Source organism: Amblyomma americanum, chromosome 5 (genome assembly GCF_052857255.1).
Source record: "Amblyomma americanum isolate KBUSLIRL-KWMA chromosome 5, ASM5285725v1, whole genome shotgun sequence".
Classification (NCBI taxonomy): domain Eukaryota; kingdom Metazoa; phylum Arthropoda; class Arachnida; order Ixodida; family Ixodidae; genus Amblyomma; species Amblyomma americanum.
The window spans coordinates 204,497,255-204,524,860 of record NC_135501.1 but is presented as its reverse complement, the minus strand read 5'-3'; the positions used below and the strand labels follow the sequence as shown (position 1 = coordinate 204,524,860).

The window sequence follows — 27,606 nt, the reverse complement described above, 5'->3', positions numbered from 1 at the left end:
AGCCCGAGAGACGAAGGAAAACTGTACGCAGGTCGAAGCTAGGAAACACTAATTTTAGGCGTAATCAACGAAGCCTGGCAAAACTCTTACGAAACTATCAGGCCCAAGAAAGGACCTATACTTGCCACAAAACGCGTTAAACAGTAACTGTTACGGCGCTGAAGCATCCGGCGATGTATTAAACGGGGAACTGGCACGCGCATTACACTTCCTCACACATTTCACCCAGGGCCCAACTACAACGCAATTCATTCGCACATAGGGGGCGCAAGGCGGGCTAACAGCGAAGGAGGGCCGTAAGCTCCACCTAGCCCCGGTTGACTGTCGCAGACCGCTTAGACCAACGGCACAGGAACTGCGTGTCACTCTCTTTGGGCTTGACTTGACTTGATCAAAGGCACCTTCTTTTTTTCGGAGATGCGTTCGTTTTTACAGCGAAAGCTCTATTTCGAGATCAAAACTGCAAAAGCCGGGCCATCGCTGAAACCTTGACTTTGACCTTGAATAAGTAAAGAAATAAATAAATAATTACCGCGACTAGGATTCGAACCCGCGGCGCCGCGAACAGATCAGCTTCGCTGGCTACTGATCAGCACTGGCGACGTGCTGAAGTCGGCAATAAAGAAAAAAAAAATGTGCCATCGCCACAGACCATCACGGCTCGTGTTAAACTGAAACACACTTTCGCACTGTGCATTGCACATTGTCGTCTTCATCACCTTCCCTCTGCGGCGCGAACAGATAAGATAAACTTAACCTCGATCAGATCTTAATCCGAGTATAATATCGTCGCCAGATGTGCCGACGACACAGCAAAGCAAAATCATGAGTCAACCAGGATAAGCAAGCATACTTTAGCACGTCTACTCGGTTTAACTATGTTAAAACCCTACCATTTGTTAGGGACTCCTTTCTTTTAACTTTTGTAATGAAGGAGCTCCTCTTTTTAAAAGGGCTCCGCCAACCGCTTTTTACCAAAGTGTAATCCTCAAAAGGACTCCGCTCCGACAAAAGGCGGTTGGTGGGCGGCATCTGAGCTTCCCTAACTGTATCCGATGTTCGCTGGCTTCACTCCCAAGTGCGCATGCGCGTTGCGGGGAGGTGACCCAAGCAGCGGCAGAGACGTCCTTTCACACTTCCTCGCACATTGCCGAGTTCCGGCCTCAATCCAGTTTCTACGCCTACCGCAGCACGGCTCATTGTGCCTGGCCATTTTCGGCCTGCTAGAAAGGCATTTCTCTCCCCCTTTTCCGCCAACGTCTCTGCAGTCAGAGTAAACCTTGAAAACTAAATAAACGCAATAGGCGTGAAAACAAACACCGAACAGCCTGGAGAATTTCCTTACGGGTTGGGCGGACAGCGGAAATGGCGTAGCTGCTGCTTCGCCTTGCTGCGTTGGGTATTTTCTTCAGATGCCCCTTTTCAGAGTTCCTATAGTTACTATCTTCTTTTCGTTTTCTTGCCTTATTCGGTCGTTCTTTGATGCAGTCCCTACCGGATGTTGCTAGGGTGTATTCTGCGTGGGCGTTTCAAAGCCTGTGAACTGCCCCTGCTCTTTGCAAGCAAGCTCTCGTCCAGTCTTTTTTAATGATCTCTCCTGTGACCTATGCAAGATCTACGCATACTGCAGCTCGAGTCTAGAATGCATATGTAAAAATTTGTTACAAACAAAAAGAAACAAACAAGCAGCTCTCGTTCATGTCTCCTGAGCAACGTCCAGATCAAGGATGTCTAAAGATCCATGCAGCATTTGATGATCCTAGAGCGCTTTATAATGGTCTAGAAGGCGTGATTTGAAAAGGCGTAAACGTTTTCACTGGTTTACTTTCCTTTCAACGAAGAAATAAGCACAAGGTACATTCGAAAAAAGAAAAAAAAACACTTCGGGAAGAGCGTATACGCACATAAAAGCGGGACATTTGATCCGTATATGTCACTGCTGTTGTGGCGGTAATTTCTTGTTTCCGGTACCCACCTTGATTACGAAGTTGATGAAGACGACGTCGGGCAATGCACAGCGCGAGAGGCCTGATCGGTGGCGGTGACAGCATAGTGATCTCGTGCAGTGCATAGGCAGCGAATCTACCTGCTGCGCCGCCGCGGTTTCGAGACCCAGTCGCGGCAGTATTTCTTTCATTAGAGGCTTCGCGTCCCCCTAAAAATTATTGAGTTGATATGGGTCCCGGCTCACTCGGGGAACCCCGATAAAGAAGCGGCACGCATCAAAGCTCGAGTATTCGTCAGCCGAGCAGGAGACGCGGTAGTTACTGAGAGTTTCTCAAACGACGGCCTAGCATCATATCACGACATTACTAATCATTTTAAACCAGAAAGGACGATCTTTCCTCCTCCAGATAAAACCTTAGATAAGGAGCAGGAGACCACCTGGAGGCGACACCAGACGCGATCCTTAATGACTCCTTACTTACTATCAAAATTCTAACCAGGTGATTACGACCCGTAATGTACACTATGTGGCGGAATAGCCACTTACGATCACGTGAATATTGAAGAGCTGTAAAAAGGAGCCGCCACCGGAATCTCTAATAAAAGTTCCTACTCTCGAGCAATAGGAGGCCGTGTTGGCCGGCTCAGACCTCGGTGTTCAAACCGCGGTCATTGAATGGGCTACTCAGGTCGCTGTCAGCCGCGGACTGGTAGCCACCTAGCAGGGATCACCTGCATTTTGCCTTCCAACGAAATAAATGTTTTGCAATCCAATCCCTTTTGATTTTTCGGGCAGGCGGCTAATAGTGTTTGCGCACTAAAAATCGTGGCCTCTACACTACGGCACATTTCCTCTGAAGATGTTCCGACAAGACGTCCTGGACGGTGATCATCTTCAGTTCATTGTCTATAGTGCGTTCAAACTGTTTGGGACAAAGCTTCACTTGGTGGTGGGGAAGTGCATGATTACCGTATATAATAATCAGCCTTTCATGAAATTCATACTTTTTTTATTTTGTAAAGAATTTAGTCACGAAATTAAGTTCGAAGTTCCTTGCTTTCTTTCTAGCGTACATTTTACTGTACTTGCCGTCCCAAGGCTTACAGTTTTAATAGGACTGAACTGCTTGTGTGTTCATGACTGGAAGCGCTTCAATATGCACAGGCAAGCTGGGCTCTCTACCAATAGCGGAATATACAGGGGTAAACGATTTACCCCCCCCCCCCCCCCTAGTGCATTATCTGCCGTACGACATACATAGCCATGCACTGCAAAGAAAGAGAGGGGTGGGGGTGGAGAGAGAGTGCTGCGCTAGCCACCGCACCGGTTGCAGCTGACCCTATGACGCCGTTGCAATCTTGCAAGTCCCGCGGTAAATCCATTCTCTATTGGCAGTCTCTGCAATGGTGGTATTAGCAGCACATAAACAGGCTTGCTTGCAAATCAGCAGGCTCAAATGCCGCTAAGCATGCACCAGTTTCTTGAAGTTTAGCTTTTTTATATCGTCCTCCTCCCCCCCCCCCCCCCCCCATCCTGCCGACCCTGCGTGACTACTCCCCTCTCGCGGCTATGTTCTTCTCAAATTCGAGTGCCTTCTACGGGGCAGTCACCGAGCACCTGTAGCTCCATGTCCTCACATTTTCTTTAGCGCCTCTGCGATATTCGGGATAGCCTTTCCTCTACCCCCCTTTTCCTAATTCGTTCATTTTATTTTTCTCTGGGACTCTATCTGCATTGCATTACTGGGGAAGGACCCTTACGTCTACCCTCCGAAAGACCCATCTGAAAGGCTTCCTTCACTCCAGCCAATCTGCTTCCTTTTCTTCCTCTGTTATTCTCTACAACGACGAGTGTCCAGTGACGCGAACAGAGTCCTTTATAATGGGCCCTGCGTTTCGGGATATTCTTCTGTCCCGTCCCCCCCCCTTTCCCTTTTTTTTTTAACCTACACCGTTATTCGATTTCATGCGTATACGCCGCTGTTTTTGTGATCTCGGGCGAACAGAGCGCACATCCAATGTCCAATGTCTTTCGAGGGCCCCCGCGGCTCATCGCATTTTAAGAGCGACACTTGTTCCCCATTCGGGAGTCGGAAGGTCGCTGTGTCAGCTTTTTAATGCCCTATCTTGTTTTCTTCCGGCTTATATTCCCTTACCCCCGCCTTTCTTTTCCTTCCTTTATTGCTTTTCGTACTTCCAGCACTCGCGACGCCTCCAACCTCGCTCGACGAGATGATCTCGCATTCGAGTAGAAACGGGAGCGACCTGTTGGTTCAAGTGACACTTGTATGTCGCCGACAAGCTGTGCTTGAGCATGTATTCATTTTCTTCTTTTGGAGAAGGAGGAGGAACAAACTTTTATTTGTTATATAACAAAAAAGGGAGGGGTTAGAGATAAGATTTAGACAGGCGCATGGGCCCTCTCGACGGTTCTATAGGTGGCCTGAAGTCCATGCTTCTTGGCGACCTCCAGAAAGCTGCAACGCGCTTGCAAGTGCTTACACTTGAAGACAAGGTGCGTTGATTGCGAGTAGAACGTTTGAAATTCAGGGATGATCCTTTATATTTAAGCCTATAAGAATCAGAAATTTATTGTTTGTAGTCTATGGTTTTAAATTAGTTGTTTTATAAGGAGGGACCACAGAAGTCAGCGCAGGATCTGTGCGAGGGCTTCGTAAGTTAGACGAAGTGAATAAACCGGAAGTTATTCTTACACAGCTGTACAAAGGGAGTGCAAAAAAATCACAGGGACTCCTAGTTACATCATGTGTTGCCATTGCGTTAGCATTAGAAGCTGGTGATGCCTTTTGCCGGAAGTGATGCCCTTTGCCGGATCTCCCTTCCCCTCCCAGCCTATTTAGCTACTTCCTACGACACATTTTTTTTTTCTCGACGAGGTTTCGCGGTGTTTCGCAAGTTATGTCAAAAAAGGGTAAGGGGGCTACAAATATTTTATGCAGTTTGTGAAAAGTTAGGCAATTTAAAAACGATGCGAAAAATTCAAAATCAATAAGAAAATGGTGCTTACCTTTACCTTTATAGGTAGTGCACATCATGCAATCCCCAATCCCCATTCTTTCCCTCATCCCTCCTCCCCAGTGCAGGGTAGCCAACCGGGACACCCTTCTGGTTAACATACCTGCCTTTCCTCTGCCTCTTTATCTCTCTCTTGCATCATGCACTGATTGCTTCTTGCATGGCAAATGCTGCTTCGTTTTTTTGTGTTTGTGCTTTATTTGCACGCATATAATTTGTCAGTGGTCCTAGATGACTCATTTCGAGCTACCCTTGTGATGATAATTTTGTTTATTTGCAATAGAGCAGACGTTTGGGCAGGTTGGTGTAGTCCTGAATCTGCACCAACTTACGCAAATGTCTGCTCTACTGAAGTTAATTTCTCGTAGAGTGGGCTCCTCTTTTTGTTACAACCAGAGAGCACTCTGTGTTTAAGCTCAACAAGAAAAGAAAAAAAAAGAACTCGTGCCAAATGAAGCTGAGTAAAATATTGATTTGATATAATTTGACTTGATGGCACCGAGAGGGATACAGCACGCCCGCAGACCAAAGTTTTTGTTGGGTGCGATGGCGTGCATCTAATCTTTTCCTCTCATTTTTTTTCTTTCTGCTCTCCCTTCCCTGTCTGCACGGAGCAGTGGTAGCATTGGAGCCAGTCGACAGGCCCGTACTCTTTCCTCTTTTTTTTCCCCCTACGGTCACTTACTGCTACTGCTAGGAGGGCGGCTGGTAGTGCAATGGAAAGACAGATGTGACCTGATATTATTGTGGTATATATGAGGTGGCTGTGGCTGGCGTAGCTAGGAGTGTGATAATTTGAGAACATTGGAAGGAGCATTTTCTGTGCAGTGGATGTAATCTGGTTGACGACGACGATGATCATGATTATTATGGCGGTGGCGGTGGTGTGAGCAGTGAACATAATTTTGTTCATGATAATGATGATGACTTTTTATGACTTTATGGGGGTTTAACGCCCCAAAGCGACTCAGGCTATGAGGGACGCCGAAGTGAAGGGCTCCAGAAACTTCAACCACCTGTGGTTCTTTAACGTGCACTGAAATCGCACAGCACACAATGATGATGGTTAATGTAATGGTGATGAAACATAATTTGAGTGAACGCAGGAACACAGCAAGGCGCTGTCGTTAGCACTGCGGATCTCTGCTACGTCCTGGCGTAATGGCATCGTAAGGCAGGAGTATAGCATGCGCAGTACGTGCAGCAGTAACGATGCCAGCGCTGTCCTGAAGGAGCCGCCCCTTGCACGATGTCTTCCTCGTGCCGGCGCTGGCCGCTCGGCGGACCGTGGTGCGGTGCGCTGCATGCACCGACCGTGCGTGCGTGTACACCAACCACCACCACCGTCGCCAGAGGGCGGGGCCGGCAGATGTCTGCCACTTGGCGCCGTTTCAAGGACCGTTTTTCCTCGGCAATCCTCGGCCCCCTCCCTGTCGCGCGGCTTTCCATTTTTCTCCCTCGTGCCTTGCGCGGCGGCATTGCGCGGTATCGATCCCTTGTGCGCGCGACGCGAGAGGCGCTATCCGGACCCCCGCTTAGCCGCCCCCCTCCCCCCGCTCTTCTGCTGCCTCTGCCCGTGTCTTGCTTTTTCGGGATAGACGCGTGGAATCGCTCCGAGGCGTTAAGACCAGTGCACGGCTAGGGAGTCTGCACAAGAACGTTTCGTGGCGTTTAACACACTTTCAACAGCCATCTGAATACCTCTACTGAAGGCCAAAAAACGTTTTGGAACCGGGCACATTCGACCTCATCTTCGCGCCCTTCGTTCTTAACTCCCTAATATTTCCTCCTTTCCCTTTTATACCTTTTGTATCCCTTCCCAGTTCAAAGTAATCACTCGTTAAACTGACCGCCTTTCATTCCTCGATTTCTTTCTTCTATAACCCCCCCCCCCCCCCCTATTCTGATAGCTTTTTACAATTCACACTTCTCGTTTGCAATTCAATCATTCCCACGAAGTTCCAATTCTTCCCAGAGAGCAGTGATAATACAACGAATTTGTGGCTTGTTTTACGAACGGAATCTATAAAATATCCACAACAAAAGTGACACCTTTTGCAATTATGCCTTGTTTTGTGCTGCATCACCTGTAACATCGTGTACTGAACCGTTTTTCTACTTTTCACATAATAGTGCCGCTTAGCCCCACTGCACCTTATTGCCTTGTGGCTCAAGTCCTCTTCTACTGCTGCATAATCTTTCAGCCACTTCCTTCTGTTATGCCCTTTCAAACGCTGAGCGCCGCGCTGGTCTTCCGTCAGTTCGCGTAGCGACGAGTCATTTTGGAAGAGTGAAAATTCTGTCTAGCACCTCGGCAGACACACAGCGTAAATGTTGCCGGACGCGTTCAGCGAACGAAACAAATGTCGAGCCAGGGCACAGCAATCAGAAAGCGTACTAGCTCGGTTCATTTTATACGGGAAATGACGTCGGACGCACAAAGAGGTCACGCTGACCTGTGTGCATCCGACGTCACTGCGCGTGCAAAATGAACAGAGCGTCGTCAAGACCTCCAACACTATTCAGCGTTATGGAGACATCGCACTCGTATATATATACACCGTAGCACATGCATGACAGATGGTCCCATCAGTGGATACTGCAACACTATAATCACTTTAATAATAATTGGTTTTTGGGGGAAAGGAAATGGCGCAGTATCTGTCTCATATATCGTTGGACACCCGAACCGCGCCGTAAGGGAAGGGTAAAGGAGGGAGTGAAAGAAGAAAGGAAGAAGAGGTGCCGTTGTGGAGGGCTCCGGAATAATTTCGACCACCTGGGGATCTTTAACGTGCACTGACATCGCACAGCACACGGGCGCCTTAGCGTTTTGCCTCCATAAAAACGCAGCCGCCGCGATCGGGTTCGAACCCGGGAACTCCGGATCGGTAGTCGAGCGCCCTAACCACTGAGCCACCGCGGCGGGGCAATCACTTTAAAATCACATTTGGACCTAAGTATGTCCATGCAACCGTGAACCGCATCGAAAGAGGTATGAAGTCAGTTAGCGATGCATGTTTACAGTTTTAATTAGCAAATTCCGAGACCGTTTGACTTGCAAAAGCGTCATGTCTCTGGGTGCGCCGACCTCTGTCTATGCTTTTCACTCATTGTTGGCGAAGAACCCAATATGATTCGATGTTGAATTTATTTATTTATTTATTTATTGTCAGACTGATTGATTGATTAATTTGAGTAACCTGTTGGATCAATCAGTTTATTCAACATAGAATCATATTGGGTTCTTCGCCAACATATGTCGGCGCACCCAGAAACAAGGCGCTTTAAATAGAGCATAATCAACGCCCTAAATGCCAGATTAAGTAATTAATTAATTTATCGATTGATCGGCTGATTGACACCGGCCAACTGACACATAACTATAAGACAGCGGTTTGGATGAACTGGCGAGACCAAGTGAACGTAACAGGACAAAATCTGATTGGCACGCATGTCAGGACAACTTCACTCATTGAATGTTGTATACGAGAAGCTTTTCTGTCTTGCTTGCCGGTTTAGCGCTCTTTCTATTGCAGAGATGCATGAACACACGAACGCATGCATATAAGAGCCCAAATCGCACGTGTCGCCCCCTGCGCAATATCCACCACGGCGCAAATGCGTGCTGGGCGCGGTTTCTGTCGCCGCCCTGCATGGGTGATCCAACGAGGCGATATGTGCTTGGCCGCCGACGACGCAAGCGCGCAGTCCTATTCAGGCACGCACATCCTGTTGCCTATATTTCCCCATCGCGCTGGCTTGCATAACAGCCGGGCAAATTGTGTTTACATCGAGCGGCCCCGAGACACTTTCCCTTCCAAAAGATGCCCGCCCGTCGCGCATACGCTTATGCCAATGAGATGGGTTTCACTCAGCTGCCACCTATATGCGTATTATTTTTTTTTCCTCTACTGTATAGAAGCCTTGCTCGAACCTTTCCCGCGATAGTCGTTGTTCTTTCTTTCTTTCTTTCCTTCTTTCTTTCTTTCCTTCTTTCTTTCTTTTTTCTTTCTTTCTTTACTTTTCCTCCCGTTCCGTCACTGCGTCCCCTGCATCGACTGCTCAGCGCCACTTGCAGCACGTCGTAATCGCAGCGTCTCTCCGACCCTTTTCTGAATTTGAATTTCGTACGTAAAGAGGTACATGACCGCTTATGCAAGCGAAACATTTGCGTTCAGTTTTGTCACGAACATCTTCGTAAAGGGTGCGACAGAAATCCCGGTCATCATTCACTATGCGCGCCTCGAAGTATGGGGTACTAAGCGGAAGATTTAAGGCTGGGCGTCGTATTAACAAGCAGAAGCCGCCTTCCGTCCGGTTTCCCACCCACCACCCTGACGCTTGGCGCCCCCTCTGGGCACACACACGCACCTCCCTACGTGCGACAGGATTCTTGGAACGCGGAAAACGAGGAAACAGAGGAACACCCGTTACACAAAAGAAAACTATGCATAAAAACTCGCTTCGTCAACAAAGAAAAGAGCTTCTAGTCTTTTCTTCTCTTGTAAACAAAGCAACACTTGTTTTTTTTTCTCATTTCTGGAAAAATTAATAGCCTCTAACTGCCAAGCCTGTCGAGGATAATAAGAATAATAATAATTGGTTTTTGGGGAAAGGAAATGGCGCAGTATCTGTCTCATATATCGTTGGACACCTGAACCGCGCCGTTAGGTAGGGGATAAAGGTGGGAGTGAAAGAAGAAAGGGGTGCCGTAGTGGAGGGCTCCGGAATGATTTCGACCACCTGGGGATCTTTAACGTGCACTGACATCGCACAGCACACGGGCGCCTTAGCGTTTTTCCTCCATAAAAACGCAGCCGCCGCGGTCGGGTTCGAACCCGGGAACTCCGGATCAGTAGCCGAGCGCCCTAACCACTGAGCCACCGCGGCGGGTCGAGGATAGAGAAGAAAGTGCAATTGCATCCGAATGCTGTCCTGCGCTGCATTTGGAACACACGCGTCTTGAGATCTACTTCATCTTGGCACATTTCTACTTCTTCCAGCGCCATCGCCCTAAATCACATCAGAAGAGAGCAAGCTATGTACAGTACTCACGGATTGAAATAGGACATTCGGAGCGCTAGCCTTGCAGTGCCACGCAGGCATGTGGTAAGCCACAGGCCGGCTCATTGGCTACTGGAAGGAACAATTCTGCTTTGTAGATGTTCTCCCTCTCGCGCCATACCACAATGCACCACCTTGGTTCCATGAGCGTCTACGGGCGGCGCTCCATGAAGCGACGGCCACGCGCTCCGAATGTCCTATTTCAATCCGTGAGTACTGTACGTGGGGGGACACGAAAGAACCGCACACGTCAAAACAGCATGCGTCAAAACAGCGCAGAAACAAAACAGCACAGGGGAAAAACGGCACAGCGACAAAACAGCACAGGGAAAAACGGCACAGCGACAAAACAGCGTATTTTCCGAATGTTTCCGATATTTTTGAAAAAAAAAAACTTGTTTTTGGCTGAAGCTGAAACTACTGGATAGCTCATTTAGGTGCGTACAACCTATACGAAGCAAGTTTATCGACCACATGTCAACATCGTTGCGTCTATTCTCGCTTGATTATAGTGTTTACTAAATCGCGCTTCTTGTCTTCGATGGAGGCTAGCAGGAGTGCCCATTTGTTGTCTGGTGCGTGCGATGGCATGTACTACTCTCTTCCTTAGCATGTTGTTAGGCCTGGTCAATCGTGCAACAATTTTATGTTAAGAGGAAGATGTGCTATTTTAATTTTTTATTTAGAAAGAATAAGACTTTGTCAGTCAGCTTTTCAATGAGCATGTCACCAAGTTAGTTTGTTAGTTACGTAGCTGCGTGATTACTTAGACTGTCAGTTAGTTAATAAGTTAGTCAGCTAGGGAGTCGGTCGGTCAGTTAGCTAGCCCATGTTCGCACTTCGTCACAATCCTAACTGTATCGAAAAAAGGGTGCGGAAGGTGCATGCCAGCAACGAAGCGTTATCTGACACGTAAATCCGCCACTCACTCAATCAGAAGGGGCCCTTCTTTAGAAAGCAATGAATTCTATGCGATAATAAAAATAAAGTCAGACAAAGTAAAAATAGATATAGAATTAAAAACGCCGAAAAGCCAGAACCGCTAGCCTTCGGGGAGGCATAGCATACATAGTTTGGTGTTTGTTGCGGGTCTAAAAGAAAAAAGGAAACAAAACTGGTACGCACGTACTGAACAAGCATCTCAGCAGAGTTGTTTATCGTTTATCGCACACAGTGACACCTATTTTGCATTCAGTGTGCCTACTGTATGGGAGAGAACGTTGCGCCATTTGTGTGTCGTGGACGCTTCTCTCGGCTCTGAAAATGTGCATTTGTTTTTAAAAATTTCCGCTCTCATTTTTTTCTCCCCGCTTTCAAATCAGCGTATTAAGCTGAAGCTTCGGCCACGTCCATTCGAGCGCCGCGCATGCCACTTGATCAGCCTGTCTGCTCACAGGGGCCAGTGTGAAAAAATGTGACGACTGAAGCGGAGCAAAAAATCTGAGATGGGAGCAGAACGCGACGACCACATAGGTCACTGAATAATATATACGCGCAAAAAGAAATTCGCAGTGTAAGTGCTATCCGTCACGAACTTGGAGGCTGCTCAAAAAGCACTGAACCGAAACGGCGCGCACTCAAAACAAGCCATTCAGCATAACAGTCAGACTGGCAAAAAAATGGCGGTGGTTTAGCTCTGCTTAAACCTGGAGTGACGCAATAGCTACAGCTGGCCGAGTGGAACTTGGTCACGTGACCAACCACGTGATCAGCCACGGCCCCGAGCCGCCGGCAGCTGCTCCGCACCCCGTGACCAACCACGTGACAACGTGGCGGCGCAGCCACAGGGTGGTGGCGCAGCCTAGTGTTCCTGTATATAGTGTTCCTGTATAGTGTTCCTGTACAGGAACACTAGCGCAGCCACCGCCACGGCGCCGCCACGCTGAAGGCTCGAAATCGAAATGCTACCGTAATGTAGCTATCGATACAAAATTAAGTGTAATAGTTTTTTTGTAGCGATAGCTACATTATGGTAGCATTTCGAGCCTTCAGCGTGGCGGCGCCGCCACGCTGTCACGTGGTTGGTCACGTGGTTCGGAGCAGCTGCCGGCGCCGTGGCTGATCACGTGGTTCTTCACTTGGTTGGTCACGTGACCAAGTTCCACTCGGCCAGCTGTAGCTATCGCGCCACTCCAGGTTTAACCAGAGCTATACCACGGCCAATTTTTTTTACCTTTTCATGAATGGCGCTAATGTGTTAAATCATCTCTGAGTAACGCTGATGTTGCTGTGCGAAAACACTCCCATTTGTGGGTAGAGAAGGGAAGGGAAATGAGGGGCTCGTTAGGAAATACATACGAACAAAGCTAACAGTTACTGAAACCAAGAAAACCATAAGAGAGTTATTTTTTTAATTTGTGGTGCTGATCAATTCTAAATTAGCAGTGTAATCATTATGTTGTTGAAAGGTAATTTATTAGAAAGAGAACAAAAAGCAACCATATGCCGCCCATGGGATGTGGCAAGTAGTTGTTTTTTCTTCTTGGTGGCATGTGGTTGTTGTTTTTTTTGTGCGTACTAATCAGTTATATTTCAGCCATAAAATGATTACACTGCTAATTTCCTATTGGTCAGCATCCCAACTAGTTAAAATAGAAACAATTCTCAATGCTTTCCTTAATTTCGGTGACTGTTGGCTTCCTTGATATTCCTTTGTTTTTGTATTTTAGGGAATATATGTCTTTTTTATCTTTTATGTAAGTGTGAGTTGTATACAACGGGAAAAAATGTGACTTAATGAATAAAAACTTATGGGATACTCTTACCTTTGCTCCTATATTATTTTACTTCCGAGAGGCAACCTTCACTTGCTCATCTTGCATCGTACGCTCGGGAACTTCGTCTGAAAAAGTTCCTTTGGACCGAAATCGTAACTAAGGAGGGTGCGGACTTGGTTGTGGCTCAACTCCGTGCCGTGCAAATATGGAAGTGAGCGAAGCCCAACCGCTTCGAGCATGGCTGCTGAGCGACATTTCCACGAGCTTACTTCTACATTGTTTCAGAGCAGAAAAAGAAAGGGGTATACAATTTATTATTTTTATCACCTAGAAGATGCGCCTGTATGCACGAAAGCGCGTGTAAGGCTTCTGAAAGCAGCGATTTCTATGAATTCATCGTCTCTGCTTCTTAGTGGATTACCGCTCAAATAAATTAAATAAAACGGAAGAAAAATATGTTGCCGGCCGCGGAAATTGCTTTATAATATCTTAAGCACGAGAGCTGCGGCCGGCTGGATTAAAAGAGACAGAAAATAGTTTTTTTTTTTTCGGAAGGGGATAGCGAGGTGAAGTACACAGAGGAGCTATAACGAGAAAGGACAAGGAATAGCTATGTATCCAGTCATAGACAAAAGTTTACGGGATGCGGTTTTTACGAAAAGGTATTCCTCCGTGCGTTTTCTCGCTAGGTACTCAGTTGTTATTTGTTCCAGAGGATGGATGACGCATTTCCTCACATTCTTCTGTGCGTTTCATTGAGTTGTTCTGCCTGACTGCGCAGAATTTTTTTTCGCGGTGCTACATCTCGTAAATTTTTATCCACGACTTTATACTATTTACAGATATACAAGCATAAACAATGAGTGCCATCCTTCTAGATTTTTCATGTAATCTTGATAGCGAGGGGATCAGCTTTTCAGTTCGAGTTTCACTTCGTATTTCCCGCTACCATTTCCTTCCCTATCTTGAAACGAAAAGAAAGAAAAAATAAAAGAATGCCCTTTATTAAAGTCAGGCAGTCTTAGCTACATGCGTACCATTCTTCTAGCGCGCCTCCAAAATAAGATCCCAAGTTCAAGTATGCTCAATCCACCACGCGATCGTAGTCTCCCCCCCCCCCCCCCCCTCTTTGTCAAAGGAGAAACGCAGGTCAAGGACCCCACTGCCTCTTTCTCCTCTCTCTCTCAATCAATCTAACTCTTGCTCTTTATTTTTCGCATTTACACAAGCGTGAGCTTCTTTATCATGGGTAGAATGTGAAAAATGTGTTGTCGCTCACACACACACGCACTCACAAATGCAAACACTGACACACACTGTCACGCGACATGACACATAGGAAACACATAGAAACAAAGTATATAGCGTGCGAAATTTCACGCGGAAAGCCCGTAAGCGACTCGGGGCGATAACGGGCAGATTCTATGAAGCAGAGAAAACTGTGAACCGGTGGCGCTGTTTATAGTCGAATTGTATTCAAGACGCAGGCCACTTATCTACGTTATCTCGCTCGTGTTTTGTATACATGTGATAAATACATATGTACGGCGGGACGATCGGCGAACGTCTTTGTCCTTCCGGCGTTCACAAATGTCTCGGGGGGGGGGGGGGGGGGGGGGGGAACAAATTGCTCCGCACAGCAACGAAGAACGACGCATACAAAAGTCTGAAAGCGATGGCTTGTCCCATCTCGGGAAGGAACAAACATGTATTACCCGCCAACGCCCGCCGCATTGGCCAGTGTGTGTATACAAGTGCTTCACAGTTGTCTCGGACCTAAATCTTCCCCGATGACAGTTCCTTTCAACGTTGCTTCTTCCCCTTCTTTCCTTTTTTTTTCCTCTTTATAACGGGCAATGCATACGACCCTTGCCCATTATACTTGGCGTCTCAGCGCTTTGTTTTATGCCCTCTAGCGCAAGGGTATGAATGATGGAGAAGAGCTTCGCGAGGAACTTCCGACTACGTCACATATGTTTGCGCTTCACATCAACCGTTCAGGCACCACCCAGCACTCACCCTTCCGAAAAGTGAGCTGTCTGCAAACGGTTCGTGCATCACGTAGTCAAACAATGACATAGCTCGAACCGCCCCCCCCCCCCCCCCCCCCCCCGCTTCGTCCCGCGCCACTCTCGATCGCCCTACCCTAAAGAATTAGCAATGCAGCTGTGTGGAGGCTGCAGCCGGCGTCTACCAAATAGTTTGGGGCTACTAAATAGCTCCCGTCCTGTGTTTCTTTGTGATGTGTTCTATTCCGTTCTTTCGTGCTGCCCTCTAATGTTTCAGATATGAACCAACTAGCCCAAACTCAAATTGTGGTCCTAAAAACACTGAAAAATAATAATAAGCACCGCCGACGCATATATTCAAGGGAAGACAACTGTAGGGGTATAGTGTGCTGACTGGGACATATTTTTCTTGTCTCTGTTTTTTTTTAGTCCCAATATAATCTATCCAGGGACATACTGTGGTTTTTGGGGAGATACTTTGCTATCTCCCTAAAAACCACGCCGGCATAATTGGTGAAGCCCGAGCTATAGAGCCGCCAATAAGGGATCGAGCGTCTCCTGATTCCAAGGCGCCATTGTACTGGCCAATCAGAACCTCTTTCAAAGTCATGCAGCGTCGTTTTGCCAGCCGCCGCTTGAGTCGGTCGACTGAGATTCGAATTCAAACATACGAGGATCCCGAAACTCTGTTCGCAATTGGTCAGCCCTTTGCAGTGTTTAATCATAAGCACAGACGAATCTTCCTGAAAACTATAAAATCCAAAAGAGCAAACTGCATACAGTGTATATACTCAGTAGCTAGGTCGGTGCCATTTTGTGCTGATTCGTTTGACTGAAGCGCCGTATACCAACAACCGTATCTACCTAAAACCGCGCAATGTTGGAGACTGTGCAAATGAATTCAACTAATCATGGCTATAACTCAATTCACACGCACAAGATCGGCTCGTGATCGGCCGGCACCCGTGCACTAGCCAGTCAGAATTGCATCATACGCGGCGGTTTAGGCGCCAGCCACGAAGAAGTGCTCTAGCGCGCGAATTCTACTCCTGATTGTCTGACAATGAAGGGGGCTTCCACAGAGCTGCATCGTATTAATGATACCGAATATGCAGACGACCATGCACCACGGTATAGCTTGTTCGTTCGCTTGATTCTCGTTTTTTTTCTCGCTTCAATTCTCCTGGGGAAAGCGAAGCAACGATCAGAAGGCTCTGTTGAAAACGCTTCACTCTGTTATCTATGAAGTGTAGCTAACATGGTGCATAAATAACAATGCATGATGACCTTCTGCCATTAAGCTCCTTTATGCTAGCTGCAGCGAACAACTGCTTTAATGCATCGGTTGCCAGAAATACTTACGTTCTAATGCTAATAGAGTTTCACGGCACTCTCATTTGGAGCTCTGTATACCCACAGAAGTAAAAGCAGCACGAAATTTTTCCGGTTCCGGGAAGCGCTTCTTGTCCAGTGGAAAATCAGTATAATTGGACAAATTTCCACCTTTGACTTGCTGTTATCCTTAGTGAAATTGGTATACGGATGTTAGAATGTGTGTAATAGTTTTAACGCAGTAGCATTAACGCGACAGGGTTAAAACTAAACACAGACTCCGGCGTCGGCATCGTTGCGCGTGGCCGAAAAATCCATGAAGAATCCCCAGAGAGCAACATCGGTGGCAGGTGGGCCACCTATGTCACGTGACCTTGTGACGTCATCAGAGCCTGCCGACCGGATTGTCAGCAAATTTCCCACCGTGGCAGGTGGCAGTTAAATTAATTATTGGTCGCAAGAGATTGCTCGGGAAGAGCAGCAACTTATGACCCACCGGTTGCAGCACCTGCCATCGCAGGGCAGTGGCGCATCACTTAACCGCTGCACCATTACGCCAGGAGTAGTATGAGAACTCCCAGGGATCTATGAATGCTAAGTAGTAAATGACCAATTCTGCACATATGGGCATTAAAGCTATCGCATTAAAGCTACTCTTAAGGCGGATCTTAAGTGCGCACTACAAGTTTGTATTTTCTTCTGTATTATTTTGGTACTTCGCTCAGTTGGTTCGGCTACGAGCCAGCGCAGTGATGCTATGGGACCAAACAAGTTTCGCGTAGCATGAAGATGAGTGTGTCCGTCTTCGCTGGGCGGCAATCTTGTGTGTGCCCCGTCGACATGTCAGCCGTCAATTTCTTATTTTGCGCATATCCTCCCTACTCGAAGCTTGTTTCGATCGCCAGCCCTTACGACGCACTCGTCCCAATTCACTTGATAGCGCCGTTGTTTCCTGTTCGACACTCGCTTTGTTTAACAACTGGTTTCCGGTGTCGTTTCTCATTGTGTTTTTTTCTTTGTATGCTTTCTTTGTGCGCTTCACAGGCGTTAGCGAGACGCATCTGTATGGTGGCTTGCCCGCCATTGTCTTCGATCGTAGATAGGGGAACACGCGTTCGTTACAAACCGTATAGTATTACCGCCGGCATAAGTGGAAGATAGCCAGCAGACGTTGACAAAATTGGCATGGTTAGGTTAGGAAATGTGCACGTAGAAGAGTGGGTGAAGTGGCGCAGAACGGTGGACCAGTCTACCACAGGACCGGAATATTTGACCTGCGCCCACCCCTCTATTCACGCGGCAACTATAGAAGAGATTCTTCTTGTGGAGTTGACATCGTTCGGATTTTCATGATGATGATTATGATGATTATTATTACAATGAAAACCTATGGGGATGCTTAAGTCACCTTAAGAGTGGAGTGCCATAGCATTAGCTTTCGCATTTGTGACAGCTTAATTCTGCAACTTCTGTGTGTGTGTTTCGTCAGTTGATTTGTAATTGACTGTCCATCAACTTTCCTATTCGGACCGCTAGCTGCTGTAGCACGTATCAGGTATCCTGCGACGATTCTCTATCTAGGTTGCTCTCTATAAACTAGGTTGCTAACAACCCGGTGGGCAGGTTGTTATGACGTCACAAGGGCACGTGACCTCTCTCGCCCGATCTGCATATTTCTCTTCGGACATCGGCTGTGTTTTGGTGTGCAGACAACTATAATGCCATCGCATTAAAAATGCAAATTAGTGCGCTGTATGCCATGCTCCGCAAATTAGTTATCTTCCATCACTCGCCTCTAGATTTCTGCACGTGTATATCTTTTTTGTCTGTGAAATCGTGAAATAACCTAGGCGGAACTTTTTGACCTCAGTGACGTAGTACTGTCTTTCTAAGCTTTTGAACCACCTGGGTGCGCTGAGCACCAGGCATAGAGGCACCCGTGCGCTCACCTGAAAAGCCGCGGTCGGCTCCGGGCAGGCAACACACTATATATGTTAGAACTTAGCACCACCTATTAGGATTACCTCAGCTGTTCCTCAGCTGCAAGGTTTCGCTTCTTATTGACAAGAAGATTCAATTACTCTTGCCACTTACGCTATTCTTCGCGCCCCCCCCCCCCCCCTGCCCCCTTTCCCTCTGCACGGTCCGGAGCAAGGCCTGAAGGATGATCAAATGACGATGACAACGGTAATGATTATGATAATAATAAGAATAGTAATAACCCGAGAGAGAATTATCGGAGACCGATGTACAACGAACGCGATCAACAATATTGCTCGTCGCAACAAGCGCGCCGAAAAAAAAAAAATGAACGCCACCAGCACTCCCTTTCGACGCCGCGAAGGCCTCTCGCAAGCGGACATTGACTAATCCGACGACCGACGACGTGTGTACGGTTGATCATCTGAACAAGCTCCGTCCTTTTCTGTCTTCTTGCCTCGTAATCTCTCCGAGTGCCAAATTCAGCCAACGGAGGCTGTTTTCGTTATGCAATCGGCGGCGCGCGTTCAGACTTGAAAGGTCGCTGCTTCGACCCGCTCGCCTGTAGCCGCTAACTCGCAGCGAATGCGAGGGAAGCGCGCTGTTGCTGAGGGGATTGAGAAGCGGTATAAATATCCGCCCTGCGGAGCTTGCACCCTTTGGCGACCCCCCCTCTGCAGGATTTAATTTTTGTTGTCTTCACGCCCCGTATACTCTCCGCACTGCACTATGGAGTACGTGGGTGCGTGCCGTGTTAATCAAGGTGTACACATTTCGATTTCTCCAAATTTCCCAACTTTTGCAGTGTGTTTTCTTTCGACTTACGCTGCTGTTTATACAAGGAACCAATGATTATCGCTGTCATGACTCGAAGTTGCCCTCACCATCATTCATATCCTATAGGGGTTTTTTGAACGTGTCCTTTACGCCGACAGGCGCAAAGATAATAAAAGTGAATTTTTATGGCGATAGTGCAGTTATAGCCAAAGAGCACCAAGAACAGATCAAGCTCGAAAGATCGTCCTCAGAGTTGTACGCGTAACGCAAGGCCCGCTTTTTTTTTTAATAAGAAAGCATGGCTGGGGCAGAGAAAATTTATTTCTCCTTCAATGCTATAGCAGGGCACTGTTCTTTCGTAGCCTTTTAGTCTTTTCTAGGTTTTTCTTTCTAATGTGCTTGAAACTATATGAGTGCAAAAAGGTGTATATACAGGTATCATCTGAAGGGTCAAACAACAACAGTAAGGACATATTTGCTTTGGTGGTTTTGCAATGAAGTCCTATTTCAACAGCTCATTCTAATTCAATAGTACTACAAAGGACGGTGGTGTAAAAGGGTTCTGCCCGAAGCATTTGTTGGCGTCCAAAAGGTCGTGGCCATTAGCCCTTGAAAAGTAATCATCTCGCCCTAATTTGGCTAAAGTCCTGACGGGCAGGCCTCAGAAAAACTGTGAATGCTGTATATTCCAAAAGCAGTCTAAGACTGAACGGACTAAAAAGACGCAACATCATTCATACTTGGACACAAAATTATCCAATTACCCCATTCCTTGCCCATGAGGACGTTCGTATACACCCTGGCCAATCCCCCGCCGTCGGTATGTGCCATTAAGCCTGAGGTCATCATCGTGATCATCATTATACCAGTCCAGTGGGTTCGTTACATCCTGTAGTATAGCAAAATCGGAAGAAAAAAAAAGAGATAGTTATGCCCAAGATACGACAAAGCGTTTCGTTGTTTTGTTGTAACGAGAGACTTTGCTGTAGTGTCGCAGTATTTTTTTTTTGCAGTATTATTCTGCAGGTATGTCGCTACGGCAAGGAACTGCACAATGCCACAGAAAATTCTTTTGTTGTTATATAAATTCATGGCCGAGAACACTGCAACAATATTGTGGGAACAGAAAATTAACCTTTTTGTTTCTCAATAGGGGGGACTTTAATTTCCAATTAAAGTGGAGAGTGCCGAGAAGAAATTCTAACCCGTCGCGTTTTCTAAGATCAGCAACAGGAGTTGTCAAGCAGCAAAGAAGCAATACGCCGACGGCATATTGCGAGTGAGGCCATCACCAGCATGAAAAACGCCGAGTCTAATTCGTCGAGATTGATTCCGGTCCCGTTTCTGTTGGATATATCATTCTCTAAATGGATTCTCTGTGCTGTGATGAAGACATATGCTCCCCTGTGGGCCTCCCTCCTCAAACTTTCTTACCAGTTTTCTAGAAAAGCAGCGCTGAACAGACGAGGACAGAGACGAGGCGACAAGGACCCGTCCTTGTCGCCTCGTCTCTGTCCTCGTCTGTTCAGCGCTGCTTTTCTAGAAAACTATGTACCAACACGCCCAACTCGCCGCATTAACCAATTTCTTACCAGTGTTTTCTTCCTGCCTTTTCCAAAACGAGGCAAGTGAAACAGACGTTGCTTACAATTCACGGGCTTCGGCTATTTGAGTTGATAGCATTAGTTACAAGAGCTGCTAGAGACAAATGACAGCAAAGAAAACGACACGAAACTGCATGCGCCGGGTGCCCTGATTGACCTCGCGTTCTCAGTAAGTGTGTTGTCTTTCACGCTGCTCAGTTACTTAGTAGCAAGCTTTGAGTCTTCCAGAGAATACAAATTAGCCAGGATATACAAATATACAACTTGGCTACACTAATTAGTTATTAATACTAGTGCAATTCTTATTAATTACATTAGCAGGAACTATTCGGCCCCTCTATGTCGGTCATTCCTCGGAGTAATTGTCCATACGAATAATTTAAGTGTACTTATGCCAAGATCATTCCTCTTCCCTCCACATCTTCTCCCTCTGCCCGGCGTACCCTCCCCTGCGCGGCCTAGAGGACCTCAAGACCTGGGAGGACTGGGAGACCCTGCTGCGCTCGGAGGACACGGCCGTGCAGACAATCGCCACCGGCCGGGCTGCCAGTGTTATGGACCTTAGGGACAAACACTTGAGTGCAGTGGGGTCGTGCGGAGACCCAGGGGCGTGCGCCGACTTCCTCTCCAATAATAAAGTTTCTCTCTCTCTTCTATTTAAATTCTATTCTGTCATGAATAACTTCGCCGTTCAGCATCAGCTGAAGTGATGCCAGACAGCCGCTGTCGTCTGGATATGACAGTTGCCCAATACACAGGATAATGATAAGAGGGTATGATATGAGGACCCTTGTTTATATTCTATTATATTTATATTTTTTATATTCTATATTCTAGAATATAAAAAGGGTCCTCATATCATACCCGCTTATCATATAGTGTACACTAGCATATAATGAGGATTATGGCAGCGCAGCTAAGCGACGGGAGCAATTTAAAGAGCACGCAGAGAGCGCTGGTTTCTTACTGAAAGAATGCTCGAACTCTACTTCAAGTACTAAATGAGAGAACAAGGAACAACAATACTAGTAGAATAAGAGACTTCTGGCATGCATGGTGTGAGCAGCCGGGCGTTTTACCCTATCGCCGTACTGTCGTATACTATAACCGTATACTGCCTAGCCAGAGGCGAGACCCGCACGGTAGTAAAAATGCCAAACGAGGCTCATTTTTCATTTCGCTCATTGTTCCGCGACTACAGCGTGCAGGACGTTGTTTACGAGGATGAATCGAGCCGGTTGTGCGGTATATTATGTACTCACGCATTTTGGCGCTTCTCTCGAGGTCCTTCTCGGCAACGAAGGCGACGCCGACGACGGCGGCAGAGAAGTTCGGGCGGCAGCGACAGCACTACTCCGGGAACGGTGTCCGGGGCCAGGACGCGCGGTCCCAGCGACAGAGGGTTCCCTACACCCCGCCTGTTCGGCGCGGCACATAGCTCCTCGGATCGAGGGCTCGGGGCTCCGAACCACGGGGCCGCGGTCCGTGCGGCCGCGTTTTTTTTTCTTCAAAACGCCAGGGCTTCTAAGCGGGTAGGACGTCTCCCGAAGTTCCGAGGCTGTGTGTGGAGCCCCGACGCTGTCGCTGTAGGAACACCCGCGTTCGCGGTCACAGAGCCTTTTCTTCCTTTTTAAACCCCTCGCTCCCTGAAGTGACGAAAGCCGGCAGTTATCGCCACGCGGGTTCTTCGATCTTTCCCACTGCCTGGAAGTTCACATGCACGGACACTCGTGCACGCACGCACAGACGCACGGAGTCAGCTGCGGAACGCGTGTACGGTCCGAGGCGAAGCACCGCTGGAACTAAAACGACGGCCGAAGGAAGGCTCCCCTATACGCCACGAGCGAAGCGACGGCCGTTACAGGACCGATATTCGAAATGACCAAAAGAATCCTGCAGCAGACGTCGCATCGAGCAGAGGGACGGCGGAGAACGGCGGAAAAAAAAATAAGTGGGCGATAAAAAGAAGAGGCGGTGATCGTCCCGCGGAGACGTCCCGTCTCGGGATTGCGCACCCCGGCTGGAGGAGCGCGCGTGCCCCTTCTCTTCTCTCTCGCGCTCCCGTTGTTCCCGTTCCCCCCGGCGCCTTCCCTACCCTCCCAACACTTCCCTTCTCCACCACTGCTTTCCGGTGGTTCTCCTCCCTAATTTTCCTTCCCTCCTCCTCCTCCTCAGCCATTCTCCGCTCCCCATCTTCCCGAGAAAAAAAAAAAGCTTGATCCGACACTCTCTCCTCTATTTCCCTCGCGGCACGCGTCTCCTTCTGTCATTCCCCTCGTTCTTCTGTCTTTCCTGCGGTGCGCGCCGGGTTTCGAGACACCACGGCTGGTCGCCAGGGGAAGACGCGGTACAAGTGACGGCTGCAGTGAGCCACGTGACTTGTGCGTGCAGTCTAAACATGGCGGTGTGCGCAGAGTTGTCCGGTCTACGGACAGAAACCTTCTGTAATTATACCAGCGCTAATGAACGATGTCATTTGCGAAATTGTGTGTTCGAAATCCGGGATATGCCTGAAGGCTCTTTTTTGCAGACGACCAGATGGAGTCGCCGCCTGTAGACGTCGGCATAGAGTTAACATACTGACGCCAATGAACATCGGTGCCACCTATCGATGTCTCTCCACAACTCATCGGCCAGTGTTCTCATAAGTTTATCTAAATGCTATGGGTGGCGCCACAATCGCTCCGTTGGACCAAAAATCAGCGTGCCGAATTTCGAAGCATGGAATATGTGGAGGTTCGCAAGCGGCCGTTAATTTCGGAAGAGTTTCTTACAGTCTACCGTGCTACTCTGGGTCATGTGCGCTTTCTTCAAGGGGCGGCTACACTTTATCGCTTTTAGAACTGTGTAGAGTCTCTTCGCTGAGCCTAAACGGATGCGCTATTCTAAAAACGAGTTGTGGCCAGAACTTGCTACTGGGCTAGTTGGTAACTCATTCTTTGAAAATTGGATGTAGCGCTATTAGGAAGTCCACAGACAGGACGACACGACAATGAAGAACGCTACTAACAAAATGGAAATGTACAGCGCAAATACAGACACGAGCGCTCGTGTGTTCCATGTCATTCTTTCTTGTGTCCTTGTCTGTATTTGCGCTGTACATTTCCATTATGAATCACCAACATGCCCAGTCTGCCACCTTAGCTACTAACAACTGTTTTTTTGCTGCCTTTGCAGAAGAAAGCTATGCAATTGTAACAAAAAACAAAAGTGCCGAAGTTAAACATTGGGCCGTGAGAGAAAAACGTAATTGGAAGTTTATGTCCTAAAAACCTGTCACATTCTTGTTGCACTCCGCGCTAGACGAGAGGACCGCGCCCCCTATGCTCCGCGCGCTGAGGAGCGATGGAACTTCCCAAGTCGGTGATAATTCTAGATGGCGCTACGCTAGCCAGTACCGCTTTAACCAAGTGGTCGGACCTTCCTATCTGCAATGGCGTGTCTGAGTTCGCAAATAAATGCCTCATAACTCGGGTCACTGTACTAAATTCCTAAGATACCTTTGTCTCACCGTGTTCCTGTGTTCAGCACATTCTTAATTTTCTGCTGTGACTTGTAACTGGCATTGGATAGCCAGTTAGATGCTATAATGGTTTTATCTGGAAGTTGTGTATTTTTCGAAGTGCGCACATCCCTGTAAAAACCCCGGTTGGGGCTGACAGTATCTGGAAATAAAAAAAAAATAAGCATGCCAGAAATACTGACCTTCTTCGATTGAAACCGAATTTAAAAAAAAATTAATTCGGCGCACTTTTATCGGTGTTTTTTGGTTTTAACCGAAAAGTCCAACCCTAGCTATATGCAACGAGAAATCGTATGGGATGTAAACCATAAACCAAACCATGACACCACCAGGAACGCTGTACGACAAACGGTTGCTCACAGTTCTGGTACGAATGTAGTCGGGAAAACTAGCGCCACATGGAGGTCTGCCAGTGGGGTACATAGACTAATGAACATGCATATGAATGATTGGTTTGATTTATGCAGGTTTAACGTCCCAAAGCGACTCAGGTTATGAGGGACGCCGTAGTGAAGGGCTCCGGAAATTTCGCCCACCTGGTGTTCTTTAACATGCACTGACATCGCACAGTACACGGGCCTCTACAATTTCGCCTCCATCGAAATTCGACCGCCACGGCCGGGATCGAACCCACGTCTTTCGTGTCAGCAGCCGAGACCAATAATCACTTCGCCAGCGCGGCGGCTCTCCCTCTTCCTCTAAAGGAACTCTGGGGACACGTAATCCATTACGTGTGGGGAATGCGATAGTATTCCTTTTGCCAAATTTTATGACAGTACAACGCCAGATTTTTTCGCTGTCTGTTCGGGGTGATGCAGGTGGAGAGAGCGGGCGTGAGGGAGTGAGAGGCGGCGGGGGGGGGGGGGGGGGGGGGAAGGTTGGTGGTGGCACGTCATGTCACTTGATAACGCCATGCTTGTCTCGACCAATTAGCGAATTTTATTACAGACCGCAACGCCTGATATTTTCCGTGATAAAGCTTCTGTTTTCGGCGATGCAGGGGGAGAGAGGGGCGGGGAGGAGCTGGCAAGTGCGGCAGATGGCACATCACGTGATCTGGTTACGTCATAACTGTGTAGACAGTCAGCTAATATTACGACAGTCCACAACTTCGGCTCGACCAGTCAGCGAATTTTATGACATACCACAGCGCTTTTTTTTTTCGGGTGAAGAGAGGGGGGCGGGATAGAGATATGACATGTATGGGCAGGTGACGCATCACGTGACCTGATAACGTCATAAGTGCCTCGACCAATCAGCGAATGTTATGACAGACTTCAACGCTGTGCTTCTTCTGTGATGAAGCTTCTAATGCCACGGCATAGGGAAAGCTGGCGCCGACGTCTGTATCAGTTTCTTGTGGCACCTTCAATAAACTTGCACAGGAAATGCCCTAAACAAATGTGGTGCTGTAGGAAGAAAGCGGAGTCATATGTCAGTACGCAGCCGTAATCATCTCGTGTGGGTCGGGCCCCAACCAATAGGCGTGTGTCGAAGTGGACATGTTCCTTTCGAGGGCAATTCCAGCATACAGGACCCAGGGGTCATATTTCGATGGAAGTGAAATACTGGAACTCCAGTTTACTGAGTTTTTGAGTGCATATCAGAGGACACTGTGCCAGATGGTCGAAATTAACTCGGAGCTGTCCTGCACGACGTATCTTCGCACGTAAAAAATCCATTGAACAGCATATAATCAACCAGCATGAGACCTCCCGAATTTATTTTGCCCATTCGCATAGATATCATGAATGATGACTTGATGCTCTTTTAATCTGGACGAGTTGTAGTGCATGTAGCTATACTTATCATTGACCAGTCGACGATCAGTAAAATGAAAGGACTTTTAAAAAGCGTCTGCTCGGCGGACTGCTGCTTCAGTCAGCGCTCGCAACTGCAAACCGCCTGTTTTTGGATGGATTGGGTAAGGCTGAACCCTTTAAATCGGGCGGTGGCTGAAGACACCTAGCCATGACTTATGAAATTTTATTCTTGTCTTGATTTTAGCCACCAATCAGATAACCTTCTCTTGGTTACTTCTACCCGCTTAAAATCTACTTTCCCTTCACTGTCCTTAAACCCCAATGCCTTGGATAAATCAGCCCCGCTGCTTTCCACTGTAGTGTAATGATGGATGGATGGATGGAAGGTAGGAGCGTCCCCTTTGAAACGGGGCAGTGGTAGTTGCCACCATGCTCAGTTTTTTCCCTTTATTTTTGTTTAACTCTGCTGTAAGCTGTTAATAAAATTCGCCATTTCCTTTAAAATACGGCTTCCTACACTTTAAAACTTATGTCACCTCTCTGCTTTTGAGCCAAAAATCCTCCAATCGCTTTTTGCTAATTTCCACCACAGATTTCTTTTTACATGACTATTGTTATCTCTAAACGTGCACTGACATCGCACAGCACAAACGCTAAGGCACCCGTGTGCTGTGCGATGTCAGTGCACGTTAAAGATCCCCAGGTGGCCGTAATTAATCCGGAGCCCTCCACTACGGCACCTCTTTCTTCCTTTGTTCTTTCACTCCCTCCTTTATCCCTTCCCTTACGGCGCGGTTCAGGTGTCCAACGATATATGAGACAGATACTGCGCCATTTCCTTTCCCCCAAAACCAAGTATTATTATTATTATTATTATTATTATTATTATTATTATTATTATTATTATTATTATTATTATAAACCCTAAGACCTCAGGAAGACTGACTGTGCCTGCATCGACAACGGGATGGATACCATCACATTTTAGAATGAGGTGTTCTATTGTTCCTACAGATTTACCACACACAGCACATGTGTCATCTTCTTTGTTAAATTTATTTTTGTAGCTGCGCGTTCTAAGACACCCTGGCCTAGCTTCAAAGAGGAGGGAACTGCCTCTTGAGTTATCATAAAACGTTTCCTTCCTGATCTGCCTTTTCCAGCATCGTTATAGTTCTACACTATGCTTCTTTTCCATTGAATCTATCCAATTTTTACCTTCGACGTTTTTAACCTGTCGTTTAATGCTCTTTCTTTCTCCTTCCTCGTCTCTGGCAAACTTACTGGCCAGCTTTCTAGTTCGTAGTGTCAACGCTCTTTCTCTAAAGGTATTTAAATACCTTAGCTGCCCACCTGTCATCGTCCAATTTCCTCAGGCGTTATTCGTATAGTACTTTACTCTGAGCTTCCCGTGCTTCGAACGCTCATTATGAAAAAACCTGGCGCTATCAAACGACGACACAGAGGGGACAACAGGGCAGAAAGTTGAGCTAGTTGGTACACATTCATTATGAAAAAACCTGGCGCTATCAAACGACGACACAGCCCATATCTCCCTGTACTGCCTCGTTTGTGGTTTTCCCGTGGGCGCCTAGTGCTAATCTTCCAACAGTTCTCTGATTTACTTCTAATCGTGACTGAACTTCAGCCCTTAAGCATAGAATCACCTTCCCGAAAGTAAGCCCCGGCGCCATTATTCCTTTCCAAATACCTCTGAGGACTTCATACCTGTTGTACCTTCACAATGCCCTACGTTTCATTATCCCGGCATCTCTTCGCCCTTTTGCTATAAGAGACTGTTCGTGCTTTTCCGTGTAAATATGCCCTTTGTTTACCCATACCCCGAGATAT

The 27,606-nt window shown here is 47.4% G+C and overlaps 1 protein-coding gene across 1 annotated transcript in view; it reads right to left on the bottom strand.

Moving 5' to 3' along the window:
• LOC144133491 (uncharacterized) overlaps positions 1 to 22,472 on the bottom strand; it is a 38,984-nt gene extending 16,512 nt beyond the window's left edge. Inside the window, exon 1 of the mRNA XM_077666626.1 lies at positions 21,732 to 22,472. Coding sequence (XP_077522752.1) covers positions 21,732 to 21,735 — 4 coding nt within the window. The 5' untranslated portion in view covers positions 21,736 to 22,472. The remainder of the gene's footprint in view (positions 1 to 21,731) is intronic.
• Between the last annotated feature and the right edge of the window lie 5,134 nt (positions 22,473 to 27,606).